At 36.3% G+C, this 19,069-nt stretch overlaps 3 protein-coding genes across 3 annotated transcripts in view; 2 read left to right on the top strand and 1 right to left on the bottom strand.

Annotated features, from left to right (window-relative positions):
• The window catches only part of LOC109212807 (heat stress transcription factor B-3), a 15,493-nt gene extending 2,259 nt beyond the window's left edge, over positions 1 to 13,234 (top strand). The window contains exon 2 of the mRNA XM_019376489.1: positions 12,480 to 13,234. Coding sequence (XP_019232034.1) covers positions 12,480 to 12,986 — 507 coding nt within the window. The 3' untranslated portion in view covers positions 12,987 to 13,234. The remainder of the gene's footprint in view (positions 1 to 12,479) is intronic.
• LOC109212806 (protein ENHANCED DISEASE RESISTANCE 2-like) lies at positions 5,445 to 12,044 on the top strand. Its single transcript, XM_019376488.1, has 13 exons — positions 5,445 to 5,852; positions 8,229 to 8,303; positions 8,431 to 8,484; positions 8,562 to 8,627; positions 8,697 to 8,755; positions 9,193 to 9,323; positions 9,504 to 9,550; positions 9,635 to 9,732; positions 10,766 to 10,861; positions 10,938 to 11,002; positions 11,084 to 11,155; positions 11,439 to 11,585; positions 11,701 to 12,044. The coding sequence occupies exons 1-13, from the start codon at positions 5,697 to 5,699 to the stop codon at positions 12,027 to 12,029; spliced, it is 1,395 nt and encodes a 464-aa protein (XP_019232033.1). The 5' UTR covers positions 5,445 to 5,696; the 3' UTR covers positions 12,030 to 12,044.
• A 4,253-nt stretch (positions 13,235 to 17,487) lies between the features above and the next one.
• The window catches only part of LOC109212805 (ABC transporter A family member 1), a 30,608-nt gene continuing 29,026 nt past the window's right edge, over positions 17,488 to 19,069 (bottom strand). Inside the window, exon 40 of the mRNA XM_019376487.1 lies at positions 17,488 to 19,008. Within this exon, the coding sequence (XP_019232032.1) occupies positions 18,927 to 19,008 (82 nt within the window). The 3' untranslated portion in view covers positions 17,488 to 18,926. The remainder of the gene's footprint in view (positions 19,009 to 19,069) is intronic.

Below are 19,069 nucleotides of genomic sequence, written 5' to 3'. Positions count from 1 at the left end.
ACAATTTTTCACGAAATTGCAATAATAAAATAAGCAATTATAGAAGAGAAATTAGATATAGATTGAGAGAGATTGAGATAGATTGATGAATTGGTGAGTAAAAATGAAAGAATGAGGGGGTATTTATAGTTGAGAATTGGAAAAAAGTGTAATTATATAAAGTTTGGGGTTAAAATAAAGTTTGGGGGCCAAATGGCTATTTTTTAAAGTTACAAACGGTTGATAATTAAAGGCCAACGGCTAGATTTTAAAATCTGACCGTTGGTCTTTTTTAAAAAAAAAAATTTTTTTTTGAAAAGAGCCGTTGGAGCCCGTTAGGACCGTTAGGCCTGGTTGAACCGGCCCAGGACCGCCTGCCGGTCCCGGGCTTAGCGGTCCCGGTCTCGTGGGCCTCACGCAAGAGACCAGCCCGCCACGGGCTTTCTACACCATCAGGGACCGGCCCGTCGGGACCGTTTAGCCCGTTAAGACCGCGGGCCCGGTCCGGTCCTGGTCCCAGACCGGCCCACCATACAGCCTTATTTGAAAGTGCCGTATCAACGCGCTTGAATGAAACTATTCATCATCATCATTTCATATAATAAATGTTAAAAATCAATGGAATTTTGCTACTACATATTCAAAGGAGTCAACTTCAAGTCGTTATCCCACATTTTTTTTCCTTAGCGTCTTGTAAGGAAAAGAAACGAACACATACTACATTGGTCGTTCAAAAAGATAGAAATAGAAGGGTGGTAGGGTTGTGAAAAGGATGAAATTGGAGTCATAAAGAGGTTCTCTCCTTTTTCCCTTTTTAGGTGTGATAAAGAGTTCTCTTTTTATAATTTAAAAAAAATTAATAATAATCTATAGGAGTGAGGTTCTCTTTTTTTTGTCAAAAATAAAATAAAAATTCTTTTTATTTTTATTTATCATTCAATGTCTTGATATTGGAGTCCGATTAATCTAAATTCACATTGCGTAAGACATTTAAGGGGTATGTGCTCCCTACTAATTTTTTTTTTAAGGCTCGAATCCAAAATTTCTAGTTAAATCTATTATTGTATCTTCACATATGTTGTTTTCTCTTTTATGATGGCACTTTAAAAATTTTGATTTTTTTAAATGCTAATTTACGATTATTTTCACTAAAATCTAATTGGCGACTTGACTCAATGAGTTTTGCATAGCCACCTTTGGACCACCAAGAGTTTTATTTCATTATACATTTATTTTATTTCCGTATGATTTATATGTCACGAGTTCGAAACGTATAAACAACCACTAATACTTATAGTACAGTATGCTGTTTATATCGGACTCTTAAGGTTCGATCCTTCTTTAATCCTGCGTGAATATGAAATGCGTTGCGCATCCGACTACTTTTTTTTTATATATCTCTAAATGATATTTAAAGGGAAAAAAGGACTAAGAAAGAAGAGGATGTAAGAATATCTAACTTAACCTCAAGGGTGTAAATTACCTCCGGGGCCCTTGTGTCATCGTAGGTGTGTTAAAAAAATGTGAAAGGCCAGTAGTTAGTTTCTTTCAAATGAATGACATTTTCTAATTTGTTTACTTATAAAACAGAAATATAAGATAAAAACTAAATTAATGCATGTTGGGAGTTGGTTGGGCGTTCCCGATATTAATTTTTATTGGGAAAACGGTACGAAAAGAAAAAAAAAATTATAATATAAGATAGTATAAAAAGTAAGACAAAGAATGTACAACTCTTAAAGTAGGTACCAAAATACAATATACTCGTTAATGAATAAATAAAGCTATTTTTCAATCATGAGTCATGATTGTTATTCTATATTCGTTAAAAATAAATTTGAGAGAAAGATGAAGCAATAATATTTCCCTTCCATTAATTTTGTTTTCGTCTTATGTCTACCATAGTGATTAATATTGCTAGCAACTGGAATTACTTTGTAAATTAAGAGCTTTTGAGTACACTTTTGGGATGCAAATATTTAAATCTACAGACCTGTGGTAAAATTTTAATTTAAAAGGCACCTATTCCACCTATAATTTGAGAAAGTTCACAGCAATAATAACAATTATAATAATAAACAATAATAACAATAATAAAAAATCCAGTAAAATTGCAATAAGTGGAATCCGGGGAGGATAATATATACGCAAAACTTATATTTACCTTGTGTTGGTAGATAGACTGTTTTCGATAGACCCTCGGCCCAGGCCAATTACAATAACAATAAGAAATTTAAATTATTATTTTTATTAAGAAATTTAAATTATTATTTTTATTATTATTGGTGAAGGGGAGCCTTCCCATAACTGGTAATATTGATGCTATGTAACTAGGAGGTCACTGGTTCAAGCGTGGAAGCAGCCTCTTGCAGAAATGCAGGGTAAGACTGCATATAATAGATCCTTGTGGTCCGGCCCTTTACCGGACCCTGTACATAGCGGGAGCTTAGTGCATCGGGCTGCCTTTTTTTAATTATTATTTGTAGAGTCGAATCTAAGATTTTTATAACATAGGTACACTATTAAGTGGAAATTGATCCCTCCTGTAAATAACCCAAAATTCAACCAAGTGCACCATTTAGGCCTTATTTGTTTTTTAATATTAAGACGTCTGAATCTGAATACACACCTGAATATTAAGGTGTGTATTAAGATATGAATACTAAATGATTAAGGCTGTTTGTTTTTAATATCTGAATGTATAAAATTTATCTTAAATTGAAAATTAATTAATACAAAATACAAACAAAATACTAATTAATCTAATATTATATCAATAAAATGTATATTTTGTAAAATATGGTAGTTGGTGGTGGTGTTTGTGAATACCGACTAGAGGCGGTCGTTGGTGGTGGTTCTGAGTATTAGCTAGTGGTAATTGGCAGTGATGGTGATTATGGTTGAGAATGGTGGTGGTAGATAGTAATAATTAATAATGGTGGGTGGTGGTGGTTGTGGTTTGTGATTGAGGATGGTGGTAGTAGTTTATAATGGTGGGCAGTGCCGGCTATAGTTGTTGATGGTGATGGGGTGGTTAGTTGTGGTAGTTGAGGTAAATGAGTTTGTGGTTATGGCTGAGAATAATGGTAGTGGGGGTAGTGAAGATTCTTGGTGGTGGTTATGATTGAGGAGGTGGTGGTGGTTGAGTATGGTGGTAGTGGGTGGTATGGTAATAGTTGATAATGGTAGGTGGTGGTGACAATTAATAATGAATGTGGATGATAGCATCTGAATAAAATTAAATCATTGTTATAGATCTTAATCATACACACCCATTAAGACCACTACTTAATGATTAAAATCTGAATGATTAAGATTTCGATTTTAAAAACAAACGTACTTAATGTTTGAAATCTGAATAATTAAGATTCATACCTCCGTTAAGTGCAAACAAATGAGGCCTTAGCCTCTTTCGAGCATAACTGCTAACAAATATTAGATCAATTTTTAAAAGTATTTATATAATATACCTAATTTAACATAAAGACTATCAGTTCACGCGGCTCATATATTGCCCTAAAAGATCCGCCCCTGATTATTTGAGATAATACCCGTTTATCTATCTATATCTATATACTATATTAAAAGCACGAAGGCCCTCAACGAAATGTCGTTCGTTTTTTTACCCTTTAAGAATAGAGTTCTCACTAGACAAAATTGTAATTTTAAGTATGCTCCTAATATTTAGTATTTCGAATCAAATAAATTTAGGTTATAAATATTTTTTACTTGAACTAGGTAAAAAATCATACAATATTTAAGACATAAAATCAATAATAATTCTATCATAGATTCAGGCCTCATTTGTTTGCACTTAATGGAGGTTTGAATCTTAATCATTTAGACCTCAGACATTAAGTGTGTTTGTTTTCAAAGTTTGAATCCTAATTATTCAGATCCTAACAATTAAGTGTATTTATTTTTGTAACTTCACAACACTTGATGGGTCTGAATGGTCTATATGATTAAGATCTATAACAAAGACTTAATTTCATTAAAAGGCTATCATTCACATTCATTACTAACTGCCGCCACCGCCTACCATTATCAACTACTACTATACCACCCACCACAACCATACTCAACCACCACCACCACCATCATCCTCAATCATAGCCGCCACCATTATCGACTACCACCACCCGCCATTTCCACCACTCCTACCACCATCATTCTCAATCACAACCAACACCCTTCCACCTCAACTACCACAACTAACCACCCCATCACCATCAACAACCATAGCTGGCACTGCCCATCATTATAAACTACCACCACCCACTACCACCTTCCTCAATCACAACTACTACCACTACCTCTCATTATTAACTATCACCACCCACCATCACGCTCCTCAATAATAATGGTCACCACTACAAATCACCACTAGTTACTTCCCTGAACCACCACCGTCAACCACAATTATCACCAACCACCCGCCTCAAGTTGGCATTCACAAGCACCATCGTTAGCCATCACCACTAGCAACTACCATATTTTAAAACACTATATATTTTATCGATAGAATATTATATTAATTAGTATTTCACTTGAATTTTATGTTTATTAATTTTTAAATAAAGAAAAAAATTATACATTCAGATGTTAAAAGTCAAACAGTCTTAATTATTTAGTATTCAGATCTTCATACACATCTTCATATTCAGATGTGTATTCAGATTCAGATATCTTAATCTTATAAAAACAAATGAGGTCTCAATCCTTATTTGATATATCAAACGTAATCATATAATTTATTTTATGGTACTTTTGCCCAATCCTAATATTTAGGAGTTTTCCACGTTACTTTTCCTTATTTGTTTTTTAAAATGAACCTTAATACGATTTATATTAGGGAATCGAAATATTACTTAATTAAAACTTGAATAAATTATGAATGAAACATTATTAAATTTATACTAAGACAATATTGAAATATTTAAGTTAAACAATATCAAACAAACATAAACATTTTTATTTATCTTGATGACTTTGAATATAATACATCAAAATAATTATTAAGCAACCGATGACTTTTGCGGGACATGATTTATTTATTGTTGAGCTAACTAATTAATAGGATCAACATTAACTACTTTGAATTTTTATTTTATTTTATAATACAAATATATTATTTAATAATGTTATTCATATAACTTTTTATATTTTTATATCCTTATATTCGTTGAAATGGGTACACGCGCAACGCGGGATTAAAAAATGTGTAATAGGTGTCTTTTAAATTAAATACTACATTAAATATCATCCAACCAGAGTCAATCAAAATGAGTGCTTACTTCAATATGTAACTTTCCAGATTGGTTTTTGCCGTAACTACCAATCAAGACTTTTCTCAACCAAAAGGGTAAAAGAGTCAAAACAAAGCTTTTACATCACTTGCCAGCCAAACTTTTGTCTCTCACGTATCAACAATTTCTGTTGCTTTTATATTTTCTTCATAACAAAAGTAAATTACACCCACCATTTACACACACACAGAAAAGCAAAAACCAGAAAAACAAAAAAGTCTCTCTCTCTCTACCAGCAAAGACACAATCACAGAGTAACAGTCATCTCTGATTCCCATTGAAACCTTTTCTTTGGGGATCAGAGTTTAATTCTTACATTTTTGGTTCTGTTTCTGTAAAGGTTGTGCATAATTTGGTTAAAAACTGAATTACAGAGTGTTGGGTCATTTGATAAATTTGATTTTTCCAATGGGTATTTCGGAGAAGGATAGTAGTAGAATGGAAGGGTGGTTATATCTGGTTCGTTCAAATCGGTTTGGACTTCAGTACTCACGAAAACGATACTTTATTCTTCAAGACCATTTTCTTCAGAGCTACAAATCTACACCAGTTTCCAGTAACGAGGTCTAATTATATTCTCTGTGTTCATATATTTCAATATTTTGTAATGACGGTGTTTTATGGCCAGTTTGCGTGTACTTCGAACTAATTTAACAAATGCTAAGTGTTTGTTGGTAGATGTACATGTTAGTACTTTATTTCTTGTTGGGGAAGTGATAATTTGTGATTTAGGAATTATGTCGTTTGTACCGATGACAATGAGTTGATTTTGTTTGATGTACTAATATTAGCAATTTTACAATTTTTCTATGTTGCTAGTTGTGTGGAAAGTGGGAGACTATATTTCAGTTTAATTGGTGGTTTAACTCAGAAGATATAGTTTATTCACTTCGTTTGCCAAAGGACTTGCGTGAAGCTGGAGTAGGCTTGTATAGTAAAGGATGTTATAAACTAACTATGAAAATCCTGATGCTAATTTCTGAATTGCTCAGCATGAATTTATGACTTGTGATTTGTGGATACTATGCCCCTAATTGCATATCCTAGTTTTTGTCCATATTCTGCATACGTTTGTTGTTTGGAATTCTTTTTTTTATGACTGTGGTGTCCAGACCAGGTTGCGTCCACCTCGGCTATTCCACCGGTATCTGTAGGTACCGGGTAACTCTGCTCACCAAGACTTGGGCAGATTGGAAGATATCACCTAGTATTTTTTACCTCTGGGATTTGAACCTCAGACCTCATAGTTCTCCTCCCACTTCATTGACTGCTAGGCCACACCCTTGGATGCGATCGTTGTTTGGAATTCTCAGGATTTAGTTTCTTAGGAGTGATACATATTACAGTGCTAACATTTTACTTTGTGATCAAAGAAAGAGGATTTTAGGGAAACTATTGCATTTTATGTTGATCCATGCTGATATTCATCCTATTGGTTTCCTCTCTTTCAAATACTTCCTCTTGATTGCCAGCAAATCCTCTTGTTGGATACCGTTTCCTGAGTGATCACTTTACTTAGCAAATTCCTGCAGCCTATGAGCTGAAAGTACTAATATTTTTGGAGCCCAAAAGTCTAGTTACTATGGTCGAATATCTACCTAATGCATGTGTTGAAGATACCACGGGCTCAACTGCACATATATCTTGCTCAGTAAGTGTATCCATTCACTAGTCATCACTGAACTCCTATGGAGTCGAGAATGTTGGTATGCACTTCACACGTTGATTAGCGTCTGACTTCTTATTGATTGGGAGATATTTGGTAGTTGGTGTGAACTGGTTGCGTCATTTGTGGCATTGTCGTATTTCAAGCAGTAGACTCTTATTCATGTGTGTTTTATTTGATATCTAACTGTTAGTGAGAGTGGTTGTTAGGCCGACTATGTTGTATTGGGTGGAGTATTGTCCGGTTAAGAGCTCTCATGCCCAGAAGTTGAAAGTAGCAGAAATGAGGATGCTGAGATAGATATGTGGGTATACTAGGAGGGATAAGATTAGGAATGAAGATATTTTGGGACAAGGTGGGAGTGGCTCCCGTGGTGGACAAGATGCGCGAAGCGAGGCTGAGATGGTTCGGGCATGTGAAGAGGAGATGCCTTGATGCCCCAGTGAGAAGGTGTGAGAGGTTGGCAATAGTAGGTCTGAGAAGAGATAGGGTAGGCCAAAAAGTATTGGGGAACAGAGGCGGAGCCAGGATTTCAAACTTATGAGTTTGAAATTCTAATCATTTAAGTTACTGGACTCTAAATTAATAATTTATATATATTCAATAGATTTTGTTAAGACAAATACAGGGTTCGAACCAAAGTTACTGGGTTCAGCCGAACCCGCTCCCGGCACTCTAGCTCCGCCCCTGTTGGGGAAAAGTGATAAGGCAGGACATGGAACACCTGCAGCTTACCGAGGACATGACCCTTGATAGGAGGGTGTGAAGGTCGAGAATTAGGGTAGAGGGTTAGCAGGTAGTCGAGCGTATCTTTTCGCCAGACCAATAGTTTTAGTATTATTCCCGTATTTTTCCCATCCTTAGACTTTTATTACTACATGCTATTTCTTTTGCTCCAGTTATTTTAATATCTTGCTGGTGGTACTGTTTCTTGTATGGCTTGTTCAGTATTGCACTTCTTGTAAACACTGCTATGTCTGTGCCTTGGTTGTGCTGAGGGTCTATCGGAAACAGCCTCTCTACATTCGCAAGTTAGGGGTAAGGCTGCGTACGCACTACCCTCCCCAGACCCCACTTGTGGGATTACACTGGGTATGTTGTTGTTGTTGGTGTTGTTGTAACAGTTAGTGATAGATTCTGATATTAAAGGTTTCTGAGGGCATAAGTGGGAGATATGTCTGTTGTGAAGTTCTTCTGCCTTTCACTTCTTGGAATTACACATTTGCCATATTACCAGGACTCATTGCAATACGTCATCTTGGCTCTTTTGTTAGGATCCTATTAGAAGTGCAGTTATTGATTCCTGCATTCGCGTAACAGACAATGGCAGAGAGAGCATTCAAAGAAAAGTATGTATCTTCACCCCAGTTTCACTTCATGGCAGAGACAATATTTGCTCTCGCTATATTATTCTGATTAAATTCATTTGTTTCCTTACTGAGACTTTCTGCTGAATTTTGCTTCTACATTTTCCAGGTCTTTTTCATTTTCACGCTTTATAACACCTCAAATCATAACGATCAGCTGAAGGTACGGAAATCATCCCCCTCCTTTCAGTTTTTATTTTTATGGGCTGTTGGTGAATAAATGATATTTATGAACAACAGTTGGGAGCAAGCAGTCCTGAGGAAGCTGCAAGGTGGATCCAGGCATTTCAGGAAGCAGCTTTAAAGGTACAGACTGGTCAATTTGAGCTGTTTTATTGTCTCTCGTTGGCAACTGACAATAATGAGTAAATCTAGGCAGACATGAACAGAGGAAATCAAGTGGATTTTCCAAGGAGTGATTCACACACTTTGAGGTATATTTAGTTGGTGCATTACCCTTTTTCTTTGCTCAGGATATAGCATTTAAGTTATTCACTCCGTTGCATTTTACTTGGCTGTATGATGGAGCATGGAGTTTAAGAAACAAATAAAGAACTATGGCACATACCAAAAGTACCACTATAAAAAGAAAGTACCCTTAATTTAAACATGCCATGACATTTATGGCTATAAAACCATTGGAAAATTTAAAATTAAGGAGTTTCTGAATATCGAAAGGTGTAAATCTTTTTGGAACGAATCAAAAAGGAAAGAGTGCCATATAAAATGGAACAGAGGAATATAAGTTACTTACAGGGACAGTCGCTGGTTAATTTTCTCATTGTTTAAAATCGAGTTTCAATTAAGCCTCCATCATAGGACTGTAGTTATCATTATTACTATTTCCTTTACGGTTTTGTTTTGCTCGCAGGTTAAATTGTTCCAACAAGTCTTATCGTCTGAATTCGATTGATTGGACTGTCTGTTCATCCTCAGTTACAGATGCTATGACGTCTGATGTTGTTGCACCCTCGCCTTGGACAATCTTTGGGTGTCAGAATGGTAGGTTTTGATTTACAGTTGTGTTTGAGGATGGCGGGAATAACCTTTCTAATCCCTACTTCGTAGACCAATCCACATCTTTTGGAACTATTTAATGTAAATTTATGAAGTATATGCAACTTAGTTGTAAAGTGGTATATCTCCTCTCCTTTTGTTGACCTGAATCACTTGGGTATGCAGGTCTTAGGCTGTTTAAGGAAGCTAAAGATAGGGAATCTCTTGGAAAGGTAAGTTGATATTCTCCAGCTCCTGTGGGCTGTGGCGGTAAGTATATGAAACTAATGCTGCTGAACTTGTTCTATGCTTTGCAGTGGGATGATCACCCCGCTATAATGGCTGTTGGTGTAGTTGATGGAACTTCAGAGGCCATTTTTCAGACACTCATGTCACTTGGTCCTTCAAGATCGGAGTAAGTCGCTGCGAAATCCATGGCAAAAGTATTTTATCCCCAAAAAAATAAAAAGAGAAGTCCATAGCAAAAATCACAGTACTTTTAAGCATTTTTATAGTGAAGAACTCACTGCTAGTAAATTTTTTATCTGTATGCAGAAATTTGATTAAGATTTGACTAAAGTAATTTATAAAACAGGTGCTAGTAGGCAGATACATTTTAGCCGGTCACCCATGTCTTCTGCACTTCGAATGATTTTTCCCCGTGATTGTTAATCAGGATTCAACTTGTGCAAAAATGAGTTTTTGCCATAATTTTTTATTCAGGACGCAACTTGGGAACTGTAATATGAGGTTGCGATTACATGAATCAACAATTGAGTAATAATGTTTGGGTAAAGTTAAAAGCTGGTACAGCTAAATGTTTAAGAATGAATAAACAAATTTTGTCTGTATGATCCAAGTAATCTGAAAGCAATTTGTTTAAACTTTGGCGATTAAAACTATTGACAATCAGAATCTATTTATGTACTGATACTACTATACATTTAACACCAAGTACGCAAGTAACTGAATCAAGAAATAGAAGTTTTTCACTTAACTGCAAATGTCCAAGAATAGTATTCATAAACACAGTATATGTTATTCAACTTCCCATTGTCTGAGGAAACCGTTATAGGCTCAAATCATGTTGAAGAAAGCACTGCTTTTTGAATTGGGGATTGGAGATTGACATAGATAGTTGTGAGGAGAGAAGAACCAAAGAAACTGATGCATCTTCTTAGTTTTCAAGGGATAAAAGCCCTAGATAATATGTTCAAGTTTAAACAACAAAAGAGGGTATTGAATGACTGTTTATAATTGTCACAAAGTACACTATTCCAAAAAGATTTCTTAAAGGCAGCTTATATGGCCTCTATGTGTAAAGAAATGGACAAGAAATAGCCTTTTACAATTTGTCATCTGCAAGCTTATTAAACTGCAGCGGTATACTTCTCATCTTGTTGATTCTCTTATGTTGTGACCTAAAGATATTTTATTTTATGTTGCAGGTGGGATTTCTGTTTCTACAAAGGCAGTGTGATTGAACATCTTGACGGTCACACTGATATAGTTCATAAGCTTCTAAATCGGGATTGGCTACCTTGGTATGGTTCATGTTTCAACTCTGGAAATAGTTTGTTGCTCCTCTGTTAGGGTTATAATTGACATAAGACATCGCAGGGGTATGGGAAGAAGAGATCTTCTTTTGCAGCGTTATTGGAGAAGGGAGGATGATGGAACCTATGGTACTAACTCTATTGAGGATTTCTCTATAGCTGCTTCTTAGAGAGCTCGATCCACCATAACCTATCGTTTCTTTCTTGCAGTTATTCTGTACCATTCAGTGTTTCACCAGAAGTGTACACCTCAAAAGGGCTACATTCGTGCCTGCCTTAAAAGTAATGTATGCCTGTAATGTAGAGCTGGTTCTTCATTATTGCTGTTATGAACCAGTTGTTTATTTGGATCATGGATGAACTACAAAATGAGAAATTACTTATGTGCTTGAATGCCAGATTTACTAGTACATTATGCATGTTGACATAGATTTGTCGTTACATTGAATCAGCCATATGCTTTTACCACCATTTTATGCACAAGAATAACAGATCTGCATGTTTTGGATGTACTTTGCCATTCAATTGGGACTCTTACAAATTGGCATCCCCTAAATCCATGCAGGTGGAGGATATGTGATATCACCAGTTAATCAAGAGAAGAGGTCAGTAGTTAAGCATATGCTTGCTATTGACTGGAAATTCTGGAAGTCATATGTACGAACATCTGCAGCCAGATCTATAACAATACGCATGCTAGGGAGACTTGCTGGTGTGCTTTCTATGTGATTTCTAGTTCTGTCAAGTTCATTAGTTGATTTGTCCAAGTTTGTATTCTATGACTGTTTACCAGACTCAACTAAACTATTTTCCACTGCATTTTGTAGCTTTGAGGGAGCTTTTCAGTGCAAAAATAGGAAATTACTTGCCCTCTGATGTGTCAGGGGAGCTGGTCAAAAGTAAAAGACTGCGTCAAGTTGAAGAAGAAATTAAGCTTGAAGTGCAAACCCGGTTAGAAAATGGAAAGAATTTGGCAGATCTGGAGGAAGAAGTAGTTAAAACGCCTTCAAGCTTGATGGGTTTAAACGATGCGGCAGATGAGTTCTTTGATGTCTCTGAGCCACTGGATTATGACCAATCAGAAAATGGTTGGCCTTCTGATTTTGGCCCAGAGACATACTCTCAGGTATTTACCTGTTTCACGTTTAAACCATAAGCTTAGGGAGTTGTTCTATAACAATGTTAAATAGACTTTGGGCCTAACTCAACCCCAAAAGCTAGCTCAAGAGGTGAGGATTGACCAAGTCCATATAAGGAGACCACCCATCCCCTTCATTGTCGATGTGGGCTCAACACCCCCTCTCACGCCCAGGACCGGACATCTGGAGCGTGGACAATTATGGGGCCCGAACNGCGTATAATAGAGCCTTGTGGTCCGACCTTTCCTGGATCCCGACTATTTTTTTTTTTTTTTTAAGTTTGAGACAAGTTACGTATGATAACGTTTTCTACATTTTGAACCATATATATGTTTATTTTCCATTGAATATATATATATATATATATATATATATATATATATATATATATATATATATATATATATATATATATATATAATATTCTTGAAATTTATTTCGATCATCAATTTTTTGTATGATATTAGGGTTTCCGTAAAATAGCAACAAGCCGGTGGGAGTTCAGTAATGACAAGTTTAGAAAGGGAGAAAGGGATTTACTATGTGATATTCGTCGTAGAAAAGCGTGGACAAACAGACACCAAGCAAACAACAACAATAACAACAACAATAATAACGGACAGAGTCAATGTGCGAACAGTAACAAGAAAGAAACAGAAGAAGATCAAAGGTCATCGTCATCAACATCATCATCATCTGAACTTACAATTCTTGTGGATGAAAATAAAAGACTCAAGATGGAGAATGGAGTCCTTAGCTCAGAGCTTTCAGTAATGAAAAACAAGTGCAAAGAATTAATTGATATAGTCACCATTTTTGCTAAAAACCCAGAGAAAGAAGAAAAAAAGCAACAAGATGAGAGGCCAATGCTATTTGGAGTAAGGTTAGAAGTTCAAGAAGAAATGGAAAGGAAGAGAAAAAGAGCTGAACTTACTGAAACAGCCAGTGTTTTTCTCTCTCAATTATGCAAATAAATTTCAAAAATAGAGAGGAAAAAAATATGAAGAGAGGTAGTGTTAAAATAAGTGATTAAAATAATATATATGTGTACCATGTTATTATTCATATCATTTCATGTAAAGTAGTGTTAATTAGCATGTAGGGATTGCTGCTGAAATGAAGATACTATTGATATCTAAGTTGTATAAATTTACTAGTGTTATTTCACGTGAAATTTAACACGGCATATAATAAAATATTTCGTGGAAATTAGTTTTTTTCTTTTTAACATTATCATCCATTCCAATTTGCTTTATTAGGACATAAAATAATATAGAGGAATCTTCAAAAACCACTATTGTTTAGTCGCTATTAACTTCCTATAGCTATCATATACATAATTACTTCCTATAGCTACCATTCAGTTGTTACGGTAGTGTATTCGCTGTATTCGCGCTGCTGCATTCATGAATACAACAGCAAAAAGCGCTTAAAAATCAGGCAGTCCAGCTGTACGCGCATGTATTAGCGTCATGTATTCATTAATACAATGACAACAATCACCTTAAAAATAGGTATGTCCAGCTGTCTAAAAGAGAAGAAAACATAAATAACGCATTTCATGCCTCAATGGTAGTATATACCATAAATACTTATTTTGCTATAAAATATAAAAGGTAGCTATAGAAAATAATATTTTAAAATAATTTTGGTTTATTATAAATAGGGTGTATACCTTTGCTATAGGAGGTAAGATTTCTGTAATTATATATATATATAAAGTAAATGTTATGTAATTTGATATATATAGCGTTCTCAATCCAGCCATCCTTACTCAGAAGTCTCAAGTCCGAGCCATAAGAGCAGAGAACTTCATGGTAGGGAGCGTTTAACTCCTTTGATGGGTTAACCCACAAGAATTTAGATTATTCGAGCAACGAGTTTTGATTATCGAATGATTGAACAAAAATAAGATAAAACTCTCAAATCTTGAAGACCTCAAAAATAACGTGTATGAATTATGGAAGTAGAGATGGTCAAAATCTTAGAGATTTTATAAGATAATTGATTAGAGGTTAAAAATTCAACTTTATGTGGGACAAGGAGAAGAAGAAAGTGACAAGACAAAGTTCAAAGAATTGAAATACAGAACAAACATGATGTTACAAATTACTTGATATAGAATAGGATGTTGGCTTCAAAGATGAACCACTAATATTATTTTAAACCTATATACTATGATGAAATAATAAAGTTACGTTGAAAAACAGCAAAAGCTTCAAGGCATTGTATTATTTTTTTGGCTATTAATTTTCTATAGCTACTATATACATAATTACTTCCTATAGCTATTATTCAGTTGTTACGGTAGTGTATTCGCGCTGCTGCATTCACGAACACAGCAGCAAAAAGCGCCTAAAAATCAGGTAGTCCAGCCCTACCCTGCAAGAGGGTGTTTCCTTCTTTTTGACTATTCTAACAAAAAGAAGGAAAAAAAAAGGTAATTTGTGGCCATCAAAGACGTATGCCAGTAGAAGATTGATCTTTGAAGAATCTGAAAGTTATGACAAGAATTTTCAAAGTTGGCCGGAAAGTAAAGGCTAAATATTAATTCATAATCACCTCTCAAGTCATAAAAAGATTATTTAACTTTTATAAAGTGCAAGAATTAATTACTCTGTGTTGAAGTGTGTTATCATTTCACGTCACCTTATAGTGAATTACTTCGTGTTGAAGTGTATTATCATTTCATGTCCCTCAAACTCGAATTTATTTCTTTATAAGTTAAAGTCTTCTCGTTAATGTGTGATCGTGAGACTCGCACCTAAAACCTCTATCTGCTTTGATATCGTTAGAAGCATATTATCATCTCTTTTTTTGTTTTTTTTCTTAAAAACTTCTTGGTTCCTATCTGTTCATTCCTTATTAATTAATTGATGTTTGAAAAGAGAACATCTAAAGTAGGGAACGAGAATAATTTTCAAGGTTTGATGAGTTAAGATGTCACCCTTTGTTTGTTTGAACAAGTCAAAGGAGGACATTTTCAATTGATATCAAATTGTTTTAGAAGTTCTTTGTATAATTAATGTGACTGTAAAGTAGATAAAAAGTAATTTAAATTATAATAAAAAGCCTGTCCCAATTTGTTAACTTGGCACTTCCCGATAAAAACAATTTATAATTAAATCAGACTATAATTTATTTTTATAATTAAGATATGGATAATACAACATTGATAGAAATATAACAACATACCCAGTATTATCCCACACTGTAGGGTCTGGGGAGGGTATGTGTACGCAGACCTTACCCCTACCTTGTGAGGATAGAGAGGTTGTTTCAAATAGACCTTCGGCTCAGGAAAGCACAAGCATTACATTAATGAAAATATAGCCAAGAAGGGACAATACCAAAAGCCATATAAAAGCAAAATAAAACAACAAGATAGTAAGGTGATCAACAATGAAACGGTTAGTCATAAAAACCTACTACCAATAGAAAGCGAGACTACGTGTCAATACTGCTGTTATGAATACTCTAGACTACCTACTCTACTACCCTAATCCTCGACCTCCATACCTTCCTATCAAGGGTCATGTCCTCGATCAGTTGAAGCTGCGCTATGTCTTGCCTAATCACCTCTCCCCACCTCTTCTTTGGCCTACCTCTACCTCTCCGTAGGCCTTCCAATGCCAACCTCTCACACCTCCTCACCGGGGCGTCTGTGCTCCTCCTTCTCACATGAACAAACTACCTAAGCCGCGCTTCCCGCATCTTGTCCTCAATAGGGGCCACACTCACCTTGTCGCGAATAACCTCATTTCTGATCCTATCTAACTTGGTGTGCCCGCACATCCATCTCAACATCTTCATCTCTGCTACCTTCATCTTCTGGACATGAGTGATCTTGACTGGCCAACACTCAGCCCCATACAACATCGTTAGTCTGACCACCACTCTGTAGAACTTACCCTTAAGTTTTGGTGGCACCTTCTTGTCACACAAAACACCGAAAAGGAGTCCATTTCATCCATCCCGCTCCAATACAATGTGTGACATCTTCATCAATCTCCCCATCGCCCTAAATAATAGACCCAAGGTACTTAAAACTTCCTTTCCTAGGGATGACCTGCGAGTCCAGCCTCACCTCCCCTTCCCCTTCCTGAGTCTCGCCACTGAACTTACACTCCAGGTATTCAGTTTTAGTCCTGCTCAAGTTGAAACATTTAGATTCCAGAGTCTGCCTCCATACCTCTAATTGCGCGTTGACATTGTCTTGCATTTCGTCAATCAATACAATATCATCTGCAAATATCATGCACCACGGCACCTCCCCTTGGATGCGGCGCGCCAGCACGTCCATCGTCACAGCAAACAAAAATGGGCTGAATGCTGACCCCTGATGTAACCCCATCATGACCAGAAAATGGTCCGAGTCCCCGCCCACCGTCCTCACTCAGGTCTTTACTCCATCCTACATGTCCTTAATCAACCTAACGTAGACAACAGGTACACCTCTAGCCTCCAAACATCTCCACAAAACCTCTCTCGGAACTTTATCGTACGCCTTTTAGTTGATGGATTTTCTGTTATAAATCATGATGTATCTAGTATATACATCAAAAAAATAATACACTATATATTTGTTATAAATTCAAAATTAATTAAATTGAATAGATATATCGAGAAAGAACTCAATTTGAAGAAACTATTAACTATTTCCTAAATACACATGTCGAATTATTTCATAATTCAACCAATTTTAAGAAGAAATAAAGTTAACGATTATCAATAGGTAATGTTGCATTAATGTCCAACCAAAGGACGGCTCTGGTACCAATCAAAAGGACAATTGTTACTGCTGGACGACGAAATGGGAATTCTTTTTTTGTTTTTGTTTTTTTGAGAAGTTAGTTAAGGTTCAGTTTACCAACTATCCAAAGCTAGAGCTTTTCCATGGTGAAATTAACATGTGAAAATTTACCTCAATTACCTTGTAAGGACAAAAGCTTTGTCAGAATTGGAAGGACAGAAGAAGAAAGGGGAGAGGAGATGCTAATTTTTTTTTTTTTTTTTTTTAATGTCTGATACTTGTTTTAGGGTTTTGACTAATTCAAATTCGCACTGTATAAAACTCATGAAAGGGGGGAGTACTCCGTTCATGATTTTTTCATTTACACAATTTGAATCGAAACCTTTAGTTAACAGTAAAAAAGTCGTATCCATTTCACCACCATCATCGGTCGTAGAATATATGTTTTTTTTTTCCGAAAGAAAATTGAGAAAACTAATACAGACAAAAAACACGTCTCACTATAATGCTCCGACCAAATTTTATCCACTACACATAACAAATGAAAAACACGTTTTGGAAATTCATTCTACATTCTGACCTCTGCATTTGATAGATATTGTATGTGAGTACGGCAATCCTCCTTTTTTGGCTGTTTTTAATTTATAGACCGGCCATGCCAGTCATTCCGAAGAACACTTCCGCCCCTCCCCCGTCGTCTTACCGCGGCTGCTAGCACGGAGTTAGCCGGGGCTTCTTCCTCGAGTCCTGTCATGATCGCGCACTCGACGAAAGAGCTTTACAAGCGGCATTGCCCTTCTTCACTCGCGCGATATTGCTGGATCGGGCTTTCGCCCATTGTCCAAGATTTCCCATTGCTGCCCCCCGTGGGAGTGAATCTGGTCAGCACCCATATTTAAGAATAAAAGAACAAAGACTTGACTGGACGATATTCACGAGCAGATGACAAGCATGAGTGAAGAAGGGTCTTATGTTACCATTTTTGGTGGTAAAGAATATGTTCTTGTTCTTCCATTCCCCAACCCATTTCAGCTTTCAAGATTGGGTTGGTGTTCCGATAGGCGAGAGGTGTAAGCACCGCGAGGTGTGAAGCCAAATCATACTAAAGACGATGAAAAAATTTCGAAAATGAGAGATTTATAAAAATGTTGTATGAGGCTGAGTGTTGGCCAGACAAGATTTCACATATCCAGAAGATGAAAGTAACAGAAATGAGGATATTAAGATGGATGTGCGAGCACACTAGGAGAGGATATTCGGGAGAGGGTGGGCGTGGCTCCCTTAGATGACAAGATGCGGGAAGCGAGGCTTAGATAGTTCGAGCACGTGCAGAGAGCCTAAATGCTCCGGTTAGGAGGTGTGAGCGGTTGACTCTGGCAGGTACCAGAAGTGGTAGATGGCGGCCTAAGAAGTATTGGGGCGAGATGATCAGGCAGGACATGGTGCGACTTCATATTTCCGAGGATATGGCCCTTGATAGGAAGGTGTGGAAGCCGAGCATTAGGGTTGTAGGTTAGGAGGTAGTCGAGCATTTCTCCTTGGTGTGCCGGCTAGTCTGATAGTGTTTTGTCTAGAACTGTTAGCGGATATTGTTGTGTTTCACATCTTTTCTGTCTTTTACGATGCTGATACTATTTTTCTGATTTCTATTGTTGTATAGATCTATTGTCTCTGAGCCGGGGATCTCCCGGAAACAACCTCTCTATGCTCATAATAGGAACATGAAGTTGATATATACTTGGGAAACGTGACACATACAAATCACAGCATAGCACTAGCTGGTCACAAGATAAAAACCAAAGCAAACCACAACTGAAGCAAGGGAAGTAACCACAAAATTTGCGTTCTCCATTTGTCCCAGAGTATCAACTCATGATGCTGCACTTGAATACTATAACATGATGCATCTGAGATGCCACATTCAAAATGTGTAAGGATAAATGTGATTATAATTACTGTACAAAGCGAAAGAGCCGTTGCATATAGGGAATGACCAGGAGAACACACTTAGGCCATCAACAGTCTGTTATTGGAGCATATTTACAATTTTATGTCCATTTTAGTGGACAGTACTGAAAAAAATGGCATCTCTCAGAATAAGCAGACCCTCTTTAGACCGAAAAAATCAAGAGGGGAATCATGCCGTTGGAAGTGGTAGTATTCAGGAGCTTGCTGCTAAATGATTAAATATCGATTCAAGTGTAGATTGGCTGACGCTGTACTCTGATATCCCAAGTTGGTTTCTGTCGATTCCAATAATTTGGAACTTGATGAGCATTAGGTAAGTAAGAATATACATCCTAA

Source organism: Nicotiana attenuata, unplaced genomic scaffold (genome assembly GCF_001879085.1).
Source record: "Nicotiana attenuata strain UT unplaced genomic scaffold, NIATTr2, whole genome shotgun sequence".
Classification (NCBI taxonomy): Eukaryota; Viridiplantae; Streptophyta; class Magnoliopsida; order Solanales; family Solanaceae; genus Nicotiana; species Nicotiana attenuata.
Note: the sequence above shows the minus strand (reverse complement) of the source record. Positions and strands in the feature narration are given on the sequence as shown.